At 37.1% G+C, this 21,322-nt stretch overlaps 1 protein-coding gene across 2 annotated transcripts in view; it reads right to left on the minus strand.

Annotated features, from left to right (window-relative positions):
- LOC149802891 (leucine-rich repeat serine/threonine-protein kinase 1-like) overlaps nt 1-21,322 on the minus strand; it is a 148,005-nt gene that overhangs the window by 45,218 nt on the left and 81,465 nt on the right. For both annotated transcript variants that reach the window (XM_089952359.1, XM_089952360.1), the window contains exons 19-24: nt 20,709-20,896; nt 11,238-12,166; nt 10,546-10,702; nt 2,645-2,755; nt 2,114-2,179; nt 491-730 (exon numbers count right to left, since the gene is read on the minus strand). In XM_089952359.1, the coding sequence (XP_089808485.1) occupies nt 491-730; nt 2,114-2,179; nt 2,645-2,755; nt 10,546-10,702; nt 11,238-12,166; nt 20,709-20,896 (1,691 nt within the window). The remainder of the gene's footprint in view (nt 1-490; nt 731-2,113; nt 2,180-2,644; nt 2,756-10,545; nt 10,703-11,237; nt 12,167-20,708; nt 20,897-21,322) is intronic.

Genomic DNA, 21,322 nt, shown 5'->3' on the forward strand with positions numbered 1-21,322 from the left:
TAACAGATGTGTACATCTTTTTTAAGGCCCGAAGTCAGTGGTCATAAGATTTAATAATCGCTAAAACAGCAATGCACAAGGGCAAGAAATCACTTTGTCCAATGTTAATGAAAGGCAACATGAAATGGATTGTATATGAGTTTTCATTTGATAAAATTACAAAGCATTTTGCATGCATGCAGCAGGTGGTGAATTGTATTCTTGAATGAGTTTCATAAATGTCAAGTCCAAAGAATACAAGTTTCAGTCAATTAAATAATCATGTCACTTTTATCAATCTTAAATCATAGTGTACAATTTTTACAACATGATGTTACAATGCAAGTGGTATGTTGTGGTATTTTCCTATAAGTTTCACAATAAGCTGAAGATTCTTCTTATTGCAAAATACTGCTCGGTATTATGCCCCACTGTGAAATAAAACTGTCATTATACAAAGTTACACCATGAATTGATTTGAACTGTTATGTGATGAAATGGTCAATCATACCTGAATGACAACCTGCTTGATGACAAAGACTGGCAGCCTGAGACCATCTCGGTGAAGATTATGAAGGATACTGCCCAGTGCTCCCATAGGGGCCAGGTTAAGCAGCAGGGAAAATGGGCTCTTGGACAGCCCTAATAGGGCAACAATATGGGGGTGTCTAATGGTCTGAAGAATGGACACCTCTTGACGAGCAGTCAAGTAAGCTGTGCATGCAGTTTCTAACTCCATCTGTGCTGGATTCTGAGTAATAAACAAAATAACAGACCAAGCAGTGTACCAATTAATCCTTTTGGTCAATGATTTTTTATATTTGATGTCTGATTATGAATTGAAGAAAAAAAATCTCCCAATTTTTTTACATAAAAATAAAACCTAAAAATTTGGTGAACATTAGGCATTTCATTTTTTAATTTGTGATGTTGTCATAGTGGGTCAAAAATAAAACACAGACAAGTTTTGACTCATAGGATTGTTAAGCCCTCCAACTCTGGCATATAATGCAACTGTGTTATGTTCATCCTTTGTTCTGTCTTAACGTCTGTCTGGTTAGGTTTTGGATGTTGGTCAGTTTGATAAATCACTGTTTACCACAGAGCCATGCAATTTTCTCTGTGGGTATGTCCCAGAAGTGAACACCATCTTACAAAATAAGGCCATTGTAGTTGAGAATTTATGTTTCATAAACATTTACTGATGTTTCTAATGTTGACTTCTTCCTGTGAGAGTATCAAGACTGAACTCATTTTTTATCTTTAAACAATGCAGTGGTGTTCCAATACATTCATATTATATTAAACCCCTTTTGTTACCTTTTTTGTAGCACATTAAAGATTAACATTGATTATTGGACACTGATCTTACTTGTCCTACCATTTTCCATGGAGTATATGACACTTACCTTACTTGACCTACCATTTTTCATGGAGTATATGACACTTACCTTACTTGCCATACCATTTTCCATGGAGTATATGACACTTACCTTACTTACCATACCATTTTAAATGGAGTATATGACACTTACCTTACATACCATACCATTTTCCATGGAGTAAATGACACTTACCATACTTTCCCTACCATTTTCCGTGGAGTATATGACACTTACCTTACTTGCCATACCATTTTCCATGGAGTATATGACACTTACCTTACTTACCATACCATTTTAAATGGAGTATATGACACTTACCTTACATACCATACCATTTTCCATGGAGTAAATGACACTTACCATACTTTCCCTACCATTTTCCGTGGAGTATATGACACTTACCTTACTTGCCTAACAATTTCCATGGAGTATATGACACTTATCTTACTTGCCCTACCATATACCATAGAGTATATGACACTTACCTTACTTGACATACCATTTTCCATGGAGTATATGACACTTACCTTACTTGCCCTACCATTTTCCATGGAGTATATGACACTTACCTTACTTGCCCTACCATTTTCCATGGAGTATATGACACTTACCTTACTTGCCCTACCATTTTCCATGGAGTATATGACACTTACCTTACATGCCCTACCATTTTCCATGGAGTATATGACACTTACCTTACTTGTCTAACCATTTCCATGGAATTTATGACACTTATATTTAACACTTACCTTACATGCCCTGCCATTTTCCATTGAATACAGCATCTTTATTGCTACATCATGTGCTGCTGTACCCTGAATCACACAGACATATATATATATATATTTCTCTCAGATAAATGTATATTTGAAAAGTAAACAAAAAATGGAAAATGTTCCAAACCTAGTATAAAAATAAAATCTACTTCTGAAAACTAAGTAATGTCGGATAAAATGATTAAAGATTTTTATTTGATCTTTCAAACATATTTTTATGCAATTTATGATACTGTCATGCTAATTTATATACCAAGCAGATGAAATCTCTACATATATACTTTACAACAAGATCTCATTTAAAGAACTATGTCAGTTAAATATGTTAAGATCTTTATCAATCAAACTTTAATCTTCTTGGTGGATGAAAAGTTCAGTTACTACTGTACATGCAATAAAATCAGAGAAATCAAGGTAAATGAAATTTGTTCATGTTTACAGCACTGATTCTAAGTCAGACATAACATACTTATGTTTGACAGCAGTTACAAGCATTTCTCTCACCTGAATGTACTTGCCAGCAAAAACTTTCCCAAATGCTCCTTTGCCGATTTCCTTCTTAATCTGCAAACTGTCATTATCAACCAGATATTCCCTGTCTAGATCATGAAATACCTAAAGAAGAGATATTCAGATTAATGACTCATTTTGCTATCATATAGGCTGGTTTCCTTTCTATCATAGAATTACCTCCCTCTACACCTCTCCCTTGAAAACTTGCATACAACAAAAACAGACTGCATAGAGAGGGCATATGTTACTAAGTGACCTAAACAATATTAAGAAGGGGATGCCATCCCTTTTGGGCATTGGGAAAACCAGGGGGAGATGGGGTAACAGGGCTATCAATTGACTGAATACAATTATATAGTTGTGATGGGAATAATTGTCATTAAAGAGCTCTTTCTCATGAAGCTCTTCACTTTTTTGTATAAATTACCTTAATTTTCAAGATAGCCAGCCTCTGATTGTTCACAACCATCACATCTACATTAAAATTTTGTGTACTGTGTCAATCATTTTTGTAGTTGTTGATTCACAACAAAACAAGAATCCTTTTAGCAAAAACTAGGGTGTGTGATTTGGATTTTTAACGTAGCTTTAACAATTTTTCAGTCATATCGCTATGATGTCTGCAATGTGACAGTTTATAGTGATGTCTAGTCTAGCACTGGGGTCTCATGCCGCAGACATGTAGCATGATGTCCCACCCAGTCACATTATCCTGACACCAGGCCGACCAATCCTAACACTAACCTTTTAATGCTGAGCACCAAGCAAGGCAGCCATTAGTAACATTTTGGCAAGTCTTTGGTATGACTCGACCATGGATCAAACCCATGACCTCCCACATTCAAGGAGGATGCTCTAACCACTAGGCCACCGGAGCGGTCTCAAAAACTAGGGAAATTTATTTCATGAAACAACTGTCATGTGCAAACATGATTTTTTTATTGTCCTGTTAGTAAAAAACTGATGCTGTGCTTTCACAGCAAGTAATAGTAATACTTTTCATCCTTGCAAAAATAAGTGAGTGCCAATTCAGAAAATTGAAGTTCACTACAAACTCTAAAAATCACTTCTCCATAATAATCATATTTGTCAAATAAAGCTTTGCATTCATTACAATTAGTTGCCTTGCTAGTTTTTATTCATATTTGTGAATGAGTGGGCTTATTTAAGGTAGTGTGACTATATTACTTACATAACAATATTTATAACAGTGTGCAAATGACCAATTAAAATGAGCTGATCTAGCACATTACGACATACTAATATGCAGGTAGGATTACCATGCCTTTAACTTTTCTTCTACCCCCATTATTTGATACAAAAGATAAAACATTAACATGATAAAACAAAACAGGTTTGATTTTAATTTAGCGTACCAATATGACAATTATTTCTGCAAGTTGGAGATCAAAACATGGTCAGCACTTAATTAATTCTCTCAAATGCTCAGACAAAGCTGTGATGGAGGAATATTTTTCACATCTGGCTACAAGAGGACATATTGCATTTATAATAATTACACTGAAACAAATTAAACCAGAACTAAACCATGAATTTCACCTGACGAAATTTAAAGTGATGCCACCAGTAGGCATTAGTGACATTTCCATTAATCAAAGTTTTGTTGAATATTATTATTTACAGTGAACTGATAATGTTGTTTGGAAAAGCATTTAACAAAAGATACAGCTTTTTATCAAAAGTTTAGAATTTCATGATGTCGATTTAAATTTCCAATTAATAACCACCATTTTCGGCAATAACAAGCGATATATCAAGGTCTCATTTACCAATTTTCACCGTGATTTTCTTCATGTTCAACAAAAGGAGGCCAATTTTGGGGGTATTTTCTAGTTTAAAAAATGGATTCACACCTGACCCCACATCACAAGCAAGTTTGCAAGTTATCCTGGTGCAACTTATCAAGGAAGTGGTGTAGTATTTATAGCGAAAACATGAAATAATGAACTCTCCATTAATTTTTTGGATGAAAAGAGATATGATATAAAATACTTTGCAGTTTATTTTATATAAATATAGTTTTATATCACCTGATTGAAGGCAATCATTTCTAAATCATCAAAAATGACATTAAACTTATAACATATATTTTTTTTCTGGCAGTTTTTAAGAGTATAACACCAACAACATGGAGGAAATCCAATGCAGGAAAAGGAGATAACCTACACAACATACATAAAGGGAATTTTTGTGAATTGCAAACATTTGCCAGAACATAAAGGATAGGATTCAAATCACAGTAAAGTCATAACTATATGAATGAAACAATAAACAACTTTCTCAAGAAAATGAAGACTTTCTTTTAAACTGGACATGTGATCACATATATTTTATCAATGCTTTTCTTTCTGTACATGGATGGTGTATGCTGTACAGGGATAAGGACACATATAACATAGCAAGTCACAAACATAAAATCTGTATTCAATAGGTACATTAAAGATACTGTATAATCAAACTTAACTTCTCAAACCAGCTGAAACAAATCTGATAATGTGTCACTGCACATTCATCCCTCAAAAAGCTGGATCCTCCAAAATAGTTACACATACCAGCAAACATTATTTCAAGAAAGCAAACTTCGAAAAAACCAATTTGTTTCTAATAAAATGTTTCTCGGCGAATACTTACCCAATCATTATACCTTAGGAGAACTACTACTATCTTGCAAATCCAGCCCTCCCAGATAACACTTTTAACAAAAAGAAGCTAAAAGTAATCTGACCATCTAGGTGATGATTGGGCAGAGTGATCTCACATTGGAAAAGGGATTAGTGCCAAATCTTGTGAATATCCCAGCTGCTACTTAAGCGTTAGGCACACTCTCTATAGATGTAACACTGCTGTGGCTGGGAGGGTGTATTTGTATTATGACTGGGTAAGTATTCTCAAAGAAATATATTTTACTAGAAAAAAAGTTGGTTTCTTCTTTAAATATGTTACTGAATCATAATACCTTAGGAGAATAGGTAAGAGGGGGAAGGAGATTCATCCCCTTTCCCCGGAAAGACAATTTCCTGGCCTGTAAGGTATGTGAGACTGCTAAGCCACGTCTGTATAAAGCTGTTGAATTATCTGGAAAGGTAACCTATGTGCCACAGGTACAAGTTCCTCCAGATCCACTTCAGCCTTTTAGGATGAGATATCTCTGATAGGAACTGGGAGTGTACTTGGATCTCCATCCCACAAGATGGATAAAGATTGAGAACAGTATCACTCCTATGTAATGACTGTGCTGACTGTCATAACTTCATGAACTAATATGCGGAGTAAAGTCACTTTTATGTGTTTAGTCCAATTTGCAGGACTGATAACCCACTTATTCAAGATGAAAATGCCTATACTGATATATCATCCTTCCCTTCTTAGAAAGTAAAATGAGGCATGATCTCCCTTAATGAAATGGCTCAATATTCCTGAAATACCACTTTACAGCTCGTACTGGGCCCTGTCAATGACCTTGAGATGAATGTTCAGAATAGATGGAAATTATTACTAATATCTAATTATCTGTTCTTGGTAATGACTGCAGATTGCTTCATGAGTGATATTGATCCATCGTGGTGAAACTGCAAGTAGAGGGGTCCACCAATAACAAATGTATTGCTGATTTTGTCTGCAAACTGCCAAACTAGTGAGGAAGCAAGATAGATGACGTAATTAAGTTCTTGAGAGCAGTTCAAATGGCATTTTGTTCTGCCAGGTTATTACCCATAGTAACTTCCTCTTGAGCAAGGATCCAATGTCATTGGCCAGGTGGAATCTAAAAGAATAGAAGGTCAGATAGGTTTTTGGTTTGTTTGACATCCTCCATGATTGCACAGTCTGCCAGTAATTGCTGAACGGTAGGTTTAATTGTGATTGTTGCTATCTGTTTCTCATCAAAGAGTCACAGGAAGTTAGCTATTGAGGTATGGATGCCCACATTGGGATAAAGTGCTTTTGTACACTTGACTGAGATTATATTCCATTGCCTTCATATGCCTCTAAGGTGGATGGCCATCAAACTTGAGGGATTCTCCACCACTTGTGAGAACTATTGGTTTTTTTAAGGGCATATTTAACAAGATCAAGATGTGCAGGTTCAGTAACTATGGGTTGTGTGAAACACCTGCCACAATCGTGGTTTCTTAATTCAGATGATGGAATATCTCATTTCTGGCGATTCTGTTGTGATTGATTAGATTGCTCCAATAGTTCCCATTTGAGTATGGAAATCAGGATACACAGACACTCAAATATGCTGATTCCTGTATTCCCTTCCAGATCAGAGGTTTGAAGGAGTGTGTGTTCTGCCATCCAGTTCCATAAAAAGAGCATTGAATATTTAGGCCTTTTGTGCCCAGGACCAGTGAGACAAAGCCCGAGGTTTTGGCATTCCACCTTGTCACCCATAGGTCAATCATAGGTCGATCCCATTTAGTGTCTATTCAGTGAAGACTGAGGGATGAAGAAACCATTCTGTTTATGTTACTTCCTTCTTGCAGAACCATGAGTCTGCCAATATATGAACCAGCTTAACTTAAGCATGGACTGTTTATGAGGACATCACTTTAGAAAATCCCAAACAAGAATACCAAGGTCTGAGTACCTGCTCCATTTGCTGTTTGAAACGTGTCACAACAGGGTAGTTATCAAACAGAAAGAGAACTCCATTCCCATAGGTTCTCCATCCACCAATGATTGACATGTAATAATGATCCTGAGGGGACCATTCTCCTATGGTAGTCCAAAATGGTAGGAGACCTGCTCACCCAAACCTCTGTGTTCGCATCTGTAGCAATTGTGATTATAGGAGGTTGTGTTTGCAGAAATACTGCTGATTCAAGTCCACAATGGTTTTCCTGCCTTTGAGATGCAACCTTGTATTGTTACAGATTGTGAAGGCTGGCCCAGTGATCACAGGTTTGGTCTCCACTTAGACCATGTAAACATTGTTATGGGTGCCCAATAAAGCGATCAAGGACTAAGACATCTGATACCACATTGTGCAAATCTTGGGCAGCAAGAAAATTCTCTAACAGATGGCTTGCCAAGGAGCCTACCATTGCATGAATTCAGTTCTCATTCCTGGGCAACAAACATTATATTTTAAGATTGATTCCTGACCCAGTGGGCTGAATCTTGAAGTGGTATGAGGTTGATGTTCTTGCTTACAAGGAGATTATGTAGCCTCCACAATGGCAGTTGTTGCATTCCACTGCAAACCCAAGAGCATATCAGCTGATTGAATGTGCTTAGACCAACTGATGAGTGATACGTTGTAGGAGAAGAACTCTTAGTAGAGACTTTGAATGTGATACCTAGTCCACAGGACTAAAGTCATGGAGTGCCCTGAACTGATACTGTGACTAATCATATGTATGTTGTGGTTGTGGATCCTATAACCACTTGTATATGGCCTGGTCCAGTCGAAATGGAAGCAGGTCATCTGTGTGGGGAGAACCTTGTCAGATTTATTATTGTTACAAGTCTATGCTCTTAAAATACATTTATTGATCAAGGTAGTACAACTTACGTCTCCTGATCAACCTGCGAAGTAGTTGGAGAAGAATGTCAATGATGGTAGCCAACTACACTTGTAGCACTGATAAGTTACATCCCATTACTTCTAATGTACTGCTAAGCAGAGCTTCTTGGATGACAGAGGTGTGAGGGCAAGAGAAGAGACATCTCTTGAAATCTCAGGCCCCAAAATGAACATCATACACTGGAATATACTATGTGGATAAAATGATCCATGTAAAGCTGATTTCATGAAGTGCATTCTTGAGCATTACGGCACTAAACTGGGCACCATATGCAAGTTATGAAACTGGACGAGTTCATTTTCTGGTGGCTGGTACTGTATGAACAACTGTGGTCATGGCCCAATGCAATCAGAGTTATATGACCAAGTTCAGTCATGAAAGAACACAGTCATCTTGGCTGGCATGACGCTGTCCAGTTCTTGAGATTGGGACAAGGTATAAGATATTGACCCGTGTATCCGGTCCATAATTCTGATATGCAAGACTGTAACTGATGCCTGTTGCTGCTCTCCATCAAGAAAAGATGTGACTCGAAGCCTTGCATGCAAGCAGATTTTTTCATCCCATTGACTTCTATCCATAACATTCAAGTCCGACATGTATTTAAGGGATAACAACCAGAGAGCTATACATATTGTCTGGTTGCCAGACTGGTCTCGCCCATGGTCTAAATCTACAAGAGAAAACAGAGCAGGCACTATACACATCTTTCTTTTTAAATAAGAATTCATGCAGGGTTACCTGCTATGATAAATACCTGTAGAGGGTGCACTTGACCTGTACAGATAAATTATAGTCTCAGAACTAATAAGTAGAAAGAGGATGCTAAATAATGAATTCTAGTCACAAATAACCCATAGGCAGAATCACATGAGCATTGCTTATAGTACGTACATTTACAGGCTGGAGTGCAAATAATCAATTCTAGTCACAAATAACCCATAGGCAGAATCACACAAGCATTGCTTATAGTACGTACATTTACAGGCTGGAGTGCAAATAATCAATTCTAGTAACGGCTTACCTGTAAGAAGGCCAATTATTTATTGTCTATACAGATAAAAATCTCTCAAGCGTCACTTATAGTAACGTGCATGAAGTGGATGCTAATGAGTAAACCATGTGTAGAAAGCTTAACTGTACTTATCTGACCAGAGCGGAAGCTATACAGAAAGATACATTTTTGATATTACACACAAACATCTGCACATTGAAAAAAGGAACTGAAGCACCATTATTGATACTAATGAAGCAGGTGCTACATCATCATTATGAGACAATTTTACCTGTGGGAAAAGGCCCAATGACATTCTATACAGGTAAAATCAGTAAAGTGTCATGTATAAGAATTTGAAATAGTGCTAGCAGATGGCCTAATGAAGGCAATGAAGCATCAATATATAATATCAAATTCCCAATACTACATGTAGGAAGGCTCAAAGATGGCATGTACATTACCTTGGTGCACAGAAGCCTAGACTGTATTGGGATAGAAAACTTACCTGTATGTATCCAGGTGTAACAGAAATGATACATATGTTAAGAGTTTTCTAAATCCACTACAGACTGCATGTACATATAATTAAAACTATAGCCAGAACTATTGTGAAGTTGCATAGGCAACCTGTGCAAGTATGTAATACTATTAAGTGAGGGCAAAGAGATAATTGTAAAGGCAGAACTTTATCATTATAGGAAAGAAAGAAAAGTTGGAAACATAGGAGTATACTTCCCTTTTGAAATGAAGACTCCAACTTGTAAGCACAGAATTTTCAGAAATTTAGATGAGGATTTTTGAAAGGTCCCTCATGATGAAAGCATGTTGCTTTGCACAAATGGAAGCAGAAGCTGAGATATTTGTGGGATTTGGCACCAACCCCTTTATCACTGTGCCCAACCACCACTCAGGTGGAAAGATAATTGTTAGCTTCTTTTAGCAAAAAGTGTTGGGGGGAGGGGTTGGATTTGCAAAGTAGTAGAAGTTCTCCTAAGATATTATGATTAGGTAACATATTTAAAGAAGAAATCTGAAAATTAACCACTCTCATTTTGTAATGCATGAGAATGCGGACTAAAGATTTCTGTATATTCTAGTATGTACACCAAGTCTAAATAAAACTGATGAAGTCTTCAACATATCAAGTTAGTCCTCACTAGTAAATTTGGATATCCTGACCTACAAGTATATCATATACTAGAAGAACATAAGCAGCTTTTAATCCTTATGTACCTAGAACAAAAGAAAACTTAAATGAACAAAAAATTAAAGTTTTATAAGACTATGGCATATCTGCTGAAATCATACTAGATTTGAGCCAATTTGTAAGAAATCTGACTGACCACATCTGGTGCTGCATACAAAACTCTGTTGATACCATCTTCTGTCATCATGAATGTTGGGGATACACTGCCATGCTTTAGACAGATCTCATCTCTTCCAGCAAATGTGTTCAAGATACATCTCTCCACCAAAAATGAATATATAACCCTTTTTTTCCTGCAGAAAAATGAAATAATAATTACCAGATCAATGGTGAAAATCAATGTCAATACAAAATAAAAAAGTATCTTTTCAAACATGACATTAAATGATATATGAAGTCATATGACTAATGCTGTTGCCTGAATAAACCAAAAATACTATGCTCTCCTTCATAATCTTAAGTATAACACCTTCAAGATGATTTGATGACCATTAATTTTGAAGACCTCGATATCTGAGCAGTTACTGTATGTCTGAATAGTTACTGGATATCTGAGCAGCTACTGGATATTTGAGCAGTTACTGGATATCTGAGCAGTTACCAGATATATGAGTAGTTACTGGATATCTGATTAGTTAAGTATTGTTTAGTACCTCTGTAGTTTATTGCCAGTATCCATTATAATTCTGAGAAGACTTTCAAGTTGTCACTTTACAGGCAACTCTACAACTTAAGTTGTGCCTTTAAAAGCATTTGATATCACTATGGAAGCACTAGTTATATAACTACAGTAAAAGAACAAGGCATATTATTCACACAAAATAGTACCGATTCTTCACAGCCTCTTGTTCCTGAGATGTGTTCTGTGTTGGGTCATATGCCCCTATGCTAACTGTGTGTACTAGATTGTTGTCATCCCCTGTCCCAACATAAACCCAGCTGTTACAGACATCTCTTTGCTCCCTGACCTCATTTTCCAGGCAAAGGGGGCAGGGAATAACACGGGTAACTAAGTATCGGCCACAGCAGTTCTGGATAAACCGAGCTTCTCCAATGTCTGGATACCAGTCCTGCAGCAAACTATCTATGTGCTCCACAACTCTGGAAAGAATCTTTGCTTTAGCTTGCTCTTCTAGGAAAAGTCTCTGAGGTTCTACTGATGCATAATTTAGGTTGGGATGTGTCCAGTTATCTCTTCCACCAAAGAAGAACACAATTTTATCAATAGGAAAGGAGATTTCCAAAACAGCACTGTCATTAAGGTTCAGTTTTGCCCAGTCTTCTTCAAAGTAGCACATCATCTCCAGACTTGAATAATCGCAAATTCCACTTCCTGTGGCAGATCCTCCTTGTATTTCCTTGATTTGTAACAAAACATTGTCAAAATGCACCAGTTCCAGTCCAGTTTGCCAGCATCGCCATGATGGTACTGCAGTTTGAAGATCCACACAGTTCTGCAAAAGCTTAGACTCAAAGGGAAATAACTCTAACACATTCTGATACATGAAGTCATCTGCCAGAAGTCTGGTAATCAACCTGGGCCAGAAACCACTTGGAAAGTATGTAAGAATATACAATCTACAGTGGGAGAATGCTGCATTCAAAGAACACTCAGTTTTGATGAGGAATATGGTATTAGGTTTACTGGACTCAACTGGGACTGCTACTTCCTGGGTGTAGAATGTGGAGTTACCAATAGAGAGAGGAGCCTTTATCAAACTGCACTTTGTTATTTCTGCTGGTCTCTTTAGGGGAATCTGGAAACACACAAAAGGAAATCGACTTAATCTGCATGATTGATAACAGGTATTCACAGCTCACATTTTTCAGGATATAATAGAACTTTACAAAGTTTCTGATGTGAACTTTTTGCAATTCATTCCAAAATGCATCAGAATGGTTCTTGAGCTATGCCAGTTACAAGCAACATCCCAAATGAAGCTATGAAATTAAGTGTCAAGAACCATAACTCTTTCCAAAATGGATTTGATAAGACCAAAGCCATCAAAAGGCACATCAAGTTCTATCACGATTACACAAAATTTGTCAAGATTTATGGTCCAAACATAAGTCTGTAGACAAAATGGACAGAAAAGTTGATTACTACAATGCTCCTGCATCGTGATGCTCAACCCTAATAATCAAGGTCACAACATAAAACACAGATCAGTTCTGCATTAACTGATTAGCATTGATTAAACCTTTACTACACACCAGTGTAGGACCTTTACTACACATCAGTGTAGGACCTTTACTACACATCAGTGTAGGACCTGAACAACTTCATTTGCATAGAATTAATCCATTATGTGAGTAATTTGACATCCATTTGGAGGTTACTTCTTTTGTAATAATAATTTTCTTAAAGTGGAAAATTTTGTTGTGGACACTAGACGAGCATTGGGAATACTTTTTTTCAGCATGCAAGAGCTAAAATGGTTAGTTGCCTTAGCAACCAAATCCTCCTACAATCCGTAAAAATCATGACAAAATTACATTTTTTTTAGTAATTATTTATACTGAGCAAACTACTTTTGTGCCAAATCAATCATGATTTGAATCTTTTTCAATTTATGAGTCAGAAACCTTAGATTTTCTAATTATCTGGCTTAGATTATCGAAGTTCCACCTAATATAGTCAATAATAGGTGTTATACTAAGTTAAGCATGTTAAAATTGAACACTTAAAGTCAATAAAGTTTTGGCTGCACTTAGGCTGACGATCAACTGATTTGTGCTGCATTGTAGCTGAAAGAGCTGTGATTTAAAGCTTAGTATATGCACTGAATGTGATACAGAGTAACCAGGAAATACTGTTAGGTCCCCATGACATCATGGTAAATCTTCCCCAATCAGCCACAAAAGACTGGAGCCTTCCCCTCAGTGGGATCTGTGATAAGGGTGGGGAAGCGGGGCTTGTATGTATGTCATTGAGAAAGGGATGGTCTTGTGGTATGATGGTGAAAATGATCAACCTCCCTCTGACTCTTTCAATGACATTCAGGATTGTTTCAAAGTGGCAAATGCTGCAAATTCCACTAACCTTATCATTAAAGAGGTGAATAAATTATGATGGTTGCAAGTTTATCTTAGGCCATGATTGGAATGCGAAGTGGATGTAGAAAGCAATGTATCTTTTCCCATTACCTCTTATATGTCGTAAGAAAAGTCAATTCTAGGTATAACTTACCCACAGGAAGGCCAATGGATTGCCTATTCAGATAAACATCACTCAAGTGTTGCCTATAATAACATCCATGATCAGGCCACAACTGTGTAAATTGTGTATAGAAAGCCTACCTGTACTTGTATGACCAGAGCAGAAGCAATACAGAAATAGGCACAAGTGTCTATATTACACACAAAAATCCTGTACATAAAATGAAATTTAGGCACCATTAATAGATACCAACAAAGTAGGTGTGACAATATCCATTACAAGACAATATTGCCTGCATGAAAAATCCCAATAATGTTCTATACAGGTAAAAACAATCAAATGTCATATTTATGACTATGAATGTCTAGCAGATGACCTGATGAGGGCAATGAAACTATACCATATGATGCTGTACCTGGAAATTAGTGATAGCAGACAAGCAAATAATGCATTAAAGTGTCCAGTTATAATATAAGTTACAATACTACCTGTAGGAAGGCTCAAGTAAAATCAATGAAGCTTGGTGCCCAGATGCTAAGAATGCCTTGTTATAGAAAACTTACCTGTATGTACCCATTTTTAGTGGAGGTACACATATATTAAGAGTTTTCAATAATCACTAGAGACTTGCATGCACTTAAAAAAAAATAATTATAGCCCGAACTTAAAGTGAAGTCACATGGGCTACCCGTGCAAGTACTAAATGTGTGACGAGGAGAAGTGTTAGGCAGAACTTTGTTGGCATACGAAGAGAGTTGGAAATTATAAAATATACATTCCTTATAAATGAAAAACTCCTCAAACTTGTAATTGTATGTCCTCCAAGTAGATTCTGGCTTTTGCAAGGTCTCTTGTGATGAAAGCATACTTCTTGGCATGAGCAGAAGTAGCAACTGGGATATTCTTGGAATCTGGCATCAATCCCTGTACCAAGTGGGGGGTGGGGGGATCATTATGCTCAACCACCAACTAGGTGGGAAGATAACTTTTAGCTTTTCAGCTAAAGATTTTTAACCTGGGAGACTTGGATTTGTGAGGTAGTAGTAGCTCTCCTAAGGTATGATTGGATATTGTATCTAAAAAAGAAACTTAAAATGATAAAGTATCACATATACCTCAGTATATTTTTATATCTATGTACAGTCTTAGCCACCCATATTGACATCACTTAAGTCAATATGTTGCCAATGTCAATGAAAATGCAAAGACCAAGGCCATGGTCTATTATTACTACCAAATTTGTCATGCTTATGTCAATGTCGAGACAAAAAATAAATGTATATTTTGTAAGAAGCCCTAGGTCCTAGCTTAAAAAAATCCTTTGTTTTCTATCATTTATGTTGACAAATGGCCAGTTCCAATCCATACTGTATTTTACAATTATTTGATTTTGCCACCCCATTTTAATGTTTCTTTCACAATAACAGGCATCTGATTGGTCAACCAAAGTTGACCCTTTGCGGCAACTTCAATAATGCATGCACCCTTCATCAAAGCAAGCCAGCTACATTCTTCACTGAAAACAATGCACCCTTCATCAAAGGAAATCAGTACCAAAATTGAATAAAAGCAATGGAATCTGACTGATAGTTGCATTTTCCAAAAAGATCAGATTGAACAAGTCTACTGTGCCACAAAAGTTTCTTTTGCAGGAAACAAGTAACTTTATGTCAATTTACAGACTACTGTTACAATAAAATAGCTAGCTGTGAAGGAAGCTAAAGATGGGGCATCTCACAGATGTTTGTTAAAAACTTTAACTTGTTGACAGATTATCATTTCCCATTGAATAGTCTCATCTAGATGGTTGCCCCAGCAAGATGGTTCCATTTGTTATCTCAGGTAGACCAAAATCTAGGCCAATTTAAGTAGACGTAGCAAGTAAAATCCAACTATACAGGCACATCTCCTTTAAAATGAAAAATTACAAGAGTTTGCTCCACTCTTCCTCTAATTTGGTGAAATCTTTGTAACAATTAAATCCACTGGTTCAAAGAATGGTGTATTCCTGTGTATATTATGAAATCTATTTCCAATGCACTATTCAAAATTTCAAATGAATTCACATCACAAGAGTAGAATGTAGAACACGTTTACATTGTGGACATGCTGTTACATGTAGTGGATGGATTTAACGAGAACTGTGCAGTTGATTTAATTCTGTGATTAAACTAATAATTTGCTGTATACTTACTTTCTAGATTCTCCAAGCACTGGGTATAAGGCTTAATTTTGGTAGCACTGGGTATAAAGGCTTAATGTTGGTAGCACTGGGTATAAAGGCTTAATTTTGGCAGCACTGGGTATAAGGCTTAATTTTGGTAGCACTGGGTATAAAGGCTTAATGTTGGTAGCACTGGGTATAAAGGCTTAATTTTGGCAGCACTGGGTATAAGGCTTAATGTTGGTAGCACTGAGTATAAAGGCTTAATTTTGGCAGCACTGGGTATAAAGGCTTAATTTTGGTAGCACTGGGTATAAAGGCTTAATTCTGGTAGCACTGGGTATAAAGGCTTAATTTTGGTAGCACTGGGTATAAAGGCTTAATTTTTAGCAGCACTGGGTATAAAGGCTTAATTCTGGTAGCACCAGGTATAAAGGCTTAATTTTGGTAGCACTGGGTATAAAGGCTTAATTTTGGTAGCACTGGGTATAAAGGCTTAATGTTGGTAGCACTGAGTATAAAGGCTTAATTTTGGCAGCACTGGGTATAAAGGCTTAATTTTGGTAGCACTGGGTATAAAGGCTTAATTCTGGTAGCACCAGGTATAAAGGCTTAATGTTGGTAGCATTGGGTATAAATGCTTAATTTTCGTAGCACTGGGTATAAAGGCTTAATGTTGGTAGCACTGGGTATAAAGGCTTAATTTTGGCAGCACTGGGTATAAAGGCTTAATTTTGGCAGCACTGGGTATAAAGGCTTAATTTTGGTAGCACTGGGTATAAAGGCTTAATGTTGGTAGCATTGGGTATAAAGGCTTAATTTTCATAGCACTGGGTATAAAGGCTTAATTCTGGTAGCACCAGGTATAAAGGCTTAATGTTGGTAGCACTGGGTATAAAGGCTTAATTTTGGCAGCACTGGGTATAAAGTTTTAATTTTGGCAGCACTGGGTATAAAGGCTTAATTTTGGTAGCACTGGGTATAAAGGCTTAATTCTGGTAGCACCAGGCATAAAGGCTTAATGTTGGTAGCATTGGGTATAAAGGCTTAATTTTGGTAGCACTGGGTATAAAGGCTTAATTCTGGTAGCACCAGGTATAAAGGCTTAATGTTGGTAGCACTGGGTATAAAGGCTTAATTTTGGCAGCACTGGGTATAAAGTTTAAATTTTGGCAGCACTGGGTATAAAGGCTTAATGTTGGTAGCATTGGGTATAAAGGCTTAATTTTGGCAGCACTGGGTATAAAGGCTTAATTTTGGCAGCACTGGGTATAAAGGCTTAATTTTGGTAGCACTGGGTATAAAGGCTTAATGTTGGTAGCATTGGGTATAATGGCTTAATTTTCGTAGCACTGGGTATAAAGGCTTAATTCTGGTAGCACCTGGTATAAAGGCTTAATGTTGGTAGCACTGGGTATAAAGGCTTAATTTTGGTAGCACTGGGTATAAAGTTTTAATTTTGGCAACACTGGGTATAAAGGCTTAATTTTGGTAGCTCTGGGTATAAAGGCTTAATTCTGGTAGCACCAGGTATAAAGGCTTAATGTTGGTAGCACTGGGTATAAATGCTTAATTTTCATAGCACTGAGTATAAAGGCTTAATGTTGGTAGCACTGGGTATAAAGGCTTAATTTTGGCAGCACTGGGTATAAAGGCTTAATTTTGGCAGCACTGGGTATAAAGGCTTAATGTTGGTAGCACTGGGTATAAAAGCTTAATTTTGGCAGCACTGGGTATAAAGGCTTAATTTTGGTAGCACTGGGTATAAAGGCTTAATTCTGGTAGCACCAGGCATAAAGGCTTAATGTTGGTAGCATTGGGTATAAAGGCTTAATTTTGGTAGCACTGGGTATAAAGGCTTAATTCTGGTAGCACCAGGTATAAAGGCTTAATGTTGGTAGCACTGGGTATAAAGGCTTAATTTTGGCAGCACTGGGTATAAAGTTTTAATTTTGGCAGCACTGGGTATAAAGGCTTAATTTTGGTAGCACTGGGTATAAAGGCTTAAGTCTGGTAGCATTGGGTATAAAGGCTTAATTTTGGCAGCACTGGGTATAATGCTTAATTTTGGTAGCACTGGGTATAAAGGCTTAATTTTGGCAGCACTGGGTATAAAGGCTTAATTTTGGCAGCACTGGGTATAAAGGCTTAATTTTGGTAGCACTGGGTATAAAGGCTTAATTTTGGTAGCATTGGGTATAAAGTTTTAATTTTGGCAGCACTGGGTATAAAGGCTTAATTTTGGTAGCACTGGGTATAAAGGCTTAAGTCTGGTAGCATTGGGTATAAAGGCTTAATTTTGGCAGCACTGGGTATAATGCTTAATTTTGGTAGCACTGGGTATAAAGGCTTAATTTTGGTAGCACTGGGTATAAAGGCTTAATTCTGGTAGCACCAGGTATAAAGGCTTAATGTTGGTAGCACTGGGTATAAAGGCTTAATTTTGGCAGCACTGGGTATAAAGTTTTAATTTTGGCAGCACTGGGTATAAAGGCTTAATTTTGGTAGCACTGGGTATAAAGGCTTAAGTCTGGTAGCATTGGGTATAAAGGCTTAATTTTGGCAGCACTGGGTATAATGCTTAATTTTGGTAGCACTGGGTATAAAGGCTTAATTTTGGCAGCACTGGGTATAAAGGCTTAATTTTGGCAGCACTGGGTATAAAGGCTTAATTTTGGTAGCACTGGGTATAAAGGCTTAATTTTGGTAGCATTGGGTATAAAGTTTTAATTTTGGCAGCACTGGGTATAAAGGCTTAATTTTGGTAGCACTGGGTATAAAGGCTTAAGTCTGGTAGCATTGGGTATAAAGGCTTAATTTTGGCAGCACTGGGTATAATGCTTAATTTTGGTAGCACTGGGTATAAAGGCTTAATTTTGGTAGCACCAGGTATAAAGGCTTCATGTTGGTAGCATTGGGTATAAATGCTTAATTTTCGTAGCACTGGGTATAAAGGCTTAATTCTGGTAGCACCAGGCATAAAGGCTTAATGTTGGTAGCATTGGGTATAAAGGCTTAATTTTGGTAGCACTGGGTATAAAGGCTTAATTCTGGTAGCACCAGGTATAAAGGCTTAATGTTGGTAGCACTGGGTATAAAGGCTTAATTTTGGCAGCACTGGGTATAAAGTTTTAATTTTGGCAGCACTGGGTATAAAGGCTTAATTTTGGTAGCACTGGGTATAAAGGCTTAAGTCTGGTAGCATTGGGTATAAAGGCTTAATTTTGGCAGCACTGGGTATAATGCTTAATTTTGGTAGCACTGGGTATAAAGGCTTAAGTCTGGTAGCATTGGGTATAAAGGCTTAAGTCTGGTAGCACTGGGTATAAGGCTTAATTTTGGTAGCACTGGGTATAAAGGCTTAATGTTGGTAGCACTGAGTATAAAGGCTTAATTTTGGCAGCACTGGGTATAAAGGCTTAATTTTGGCAGCACTGGGTATAAAGGCTTAATTTTGGTAGCACCAGGTATAAAGGTTTAATGTTGGTAGCACTGGGTATAAAGGCTTAATGTTGGTAGCACTGGGTATAAAAGCTTAATTTTGGTAGCACTGGGTATAAAGGCTTAATTCTGGTAGCACCAGGTATAAAGGCTTCATGTTGGTAGCATTGGGTATAAATGCTTAATTTTCGTAGCACTGGGTATAAAGGCTTAATTTTGGTAGCACCAGGTATAAAGGCTTAATTGGTAGCATTGGGTATAAAGGCTTAATTTTGGTAGCACTGGGTATAAAGGCTTAATTTTGGTAGCACTGGGTATAAAGGCTTAATTTTGGTAGCACTGGGTATAAAGGCTTAATTTTGGTAGCACTGGGTATAAAGGCTTAATTTTGGTAGCACTGGGTATAAGGCTTAATTTTGGTAGCACTGGGTATAAAGGCTTAATTTTGGTAGCACTGGGTATAAGGCTTAATTTTGGTAGCACTGGGTATAAAGGCTTAATTTTGGTAGCACTGGGTATAAAGGCTTAATTTTGGTAGCACTGGGTATAAGGCTTAATTTTTAGCAGCACTGGGTATAAAGGCTTAATTCTGGTAGCACTGGGTATAAGGCTTAATTTTGGTAGCACTGGGTATAAAGGCTTAATTTTGGTAGCACTGGGTATAAAGGCTTAATTTTGGTAGCACTGGGTATAAGGCTTAATTTTGGTAGCACTGGGTATAAAGGCTTAATTTTGGTAGCACTGGGTATAAAGGCTTAATTTTTAGCAGCACTGGGTATAAAGGCTTAATTCTGGTAGCACCAGGTATAAAGGCTTAATTTTGGTAGCACTGGGTATAAAGGCTTAATTTTGGTAGCACTGGGTATAAAGGCTTAATGTTGGTAGCACTGAGTATAAAGGCTTAATTTTGGCAGCACTGGGTATAAAGGCTTAATTTTGGTAGCACTGGGTATAAAGGCTTAATGTTGGTAGCACTGAGTATAAAGGCTTAATTTTGGCAGCACTGGGTATAAAGGCTTAATTTTGGTAGCACTGGGTATAAAGGCTTAATGTTGGTAGCACTGAGTATAAAGGCTTAATTTTTAGCAGCACTGGGTATAAATGCTTAATTTTCATAGCACTGGGTATAAAGGCTTAATTTTGGTAGCACCGGGTATAATGGCTTAATTGGTAGCATTGGGTATAAAGGCTTAATTTTGGTAGCACTGGGTATAAAGGCTTAATTTTTAGCAGCATTGGGTATAAAGGCTTAATTTTGGTAGCACTGGGTATAAAGGCTTAATTCTGGTAGCATTAATCAGATCTGTCATGAATTTCATTGCACTGTGTAGTAAAGGATTGGCATCAAAAAGTGTCATCATGCAATAACAAGTCAAAAGTGACCACTTGATAACAAAAAATATAATCTAAATCTGATTAATCTGAAGATGCAACTTGTTTTAAAAGACTGCATATCTTCAAAGATCACATTTTTGGGATTCCCATAGGTGATCTCTAAAGAGAGTTTCCACTGTATATCTGTTCCATTACTGACCTTGACATTTTCTTTCCTGGTTTCTGGGGACTCCAGGTCCTTGGCAGTGGGAAGGAGGGAAGGCAATATCAGATGTTCCTTGTCATATTGTAGTGCCACCTCAAACTTGTTTAGCAGGCTCAGGATGAAGCTGCCGATCTTGTCCGAAGCTTTGTACAGGGATTTCAAGTCCTTCACCTTCATTACACCTAATGAGACAAAAGAAATGTATGACAAACTATTACCCTATCTACAGATTCACAAGACAATGCCTCAACAGCATCTAGTTACAAAATCTAAGCTAATCATGTCTTTGGATCAAAAGTAAAAAAGAATCCTTCTTAGCGAGAGATATAATAGCCAAATAGAATTGAAAGGAATGCAAGGTAAATCCCATTTCTTTTAATTGTTGTGTAATGAAACCATCTCTAATATTCTTAAAAATCTCCAGAATACCAAACTCAGTAGCAGAACTGTTTTCTTATGATTGAATTAGCATGTTCACAAGGTACTTGTAAGTTAAGTACAAAATTTCTTTGTCCTGACCTCTGACATTAAACCTGACATCATGGATAGAAGATCAGTGAACTTGCTTCAATGTGAAGATCTAACTACATTCTCAGTTTAATGAAATC

The sequence above is a fragment of the Sinohyriopsis cumingii genome, chromosome 3, assembly GCF_028554795.1.
Source record: "Sinohyriopsis cumingii isolate HCF-2022 chromosome 3, ASM2855479v2, whole genome shotgun sequence".
Lineage (NCBI taxonomy): Eukaryota > Metazoa > Mollusca > Bivalvia > Unionida > Unionidae > Sinohyriopsis > Sinohyriopsis cumingii.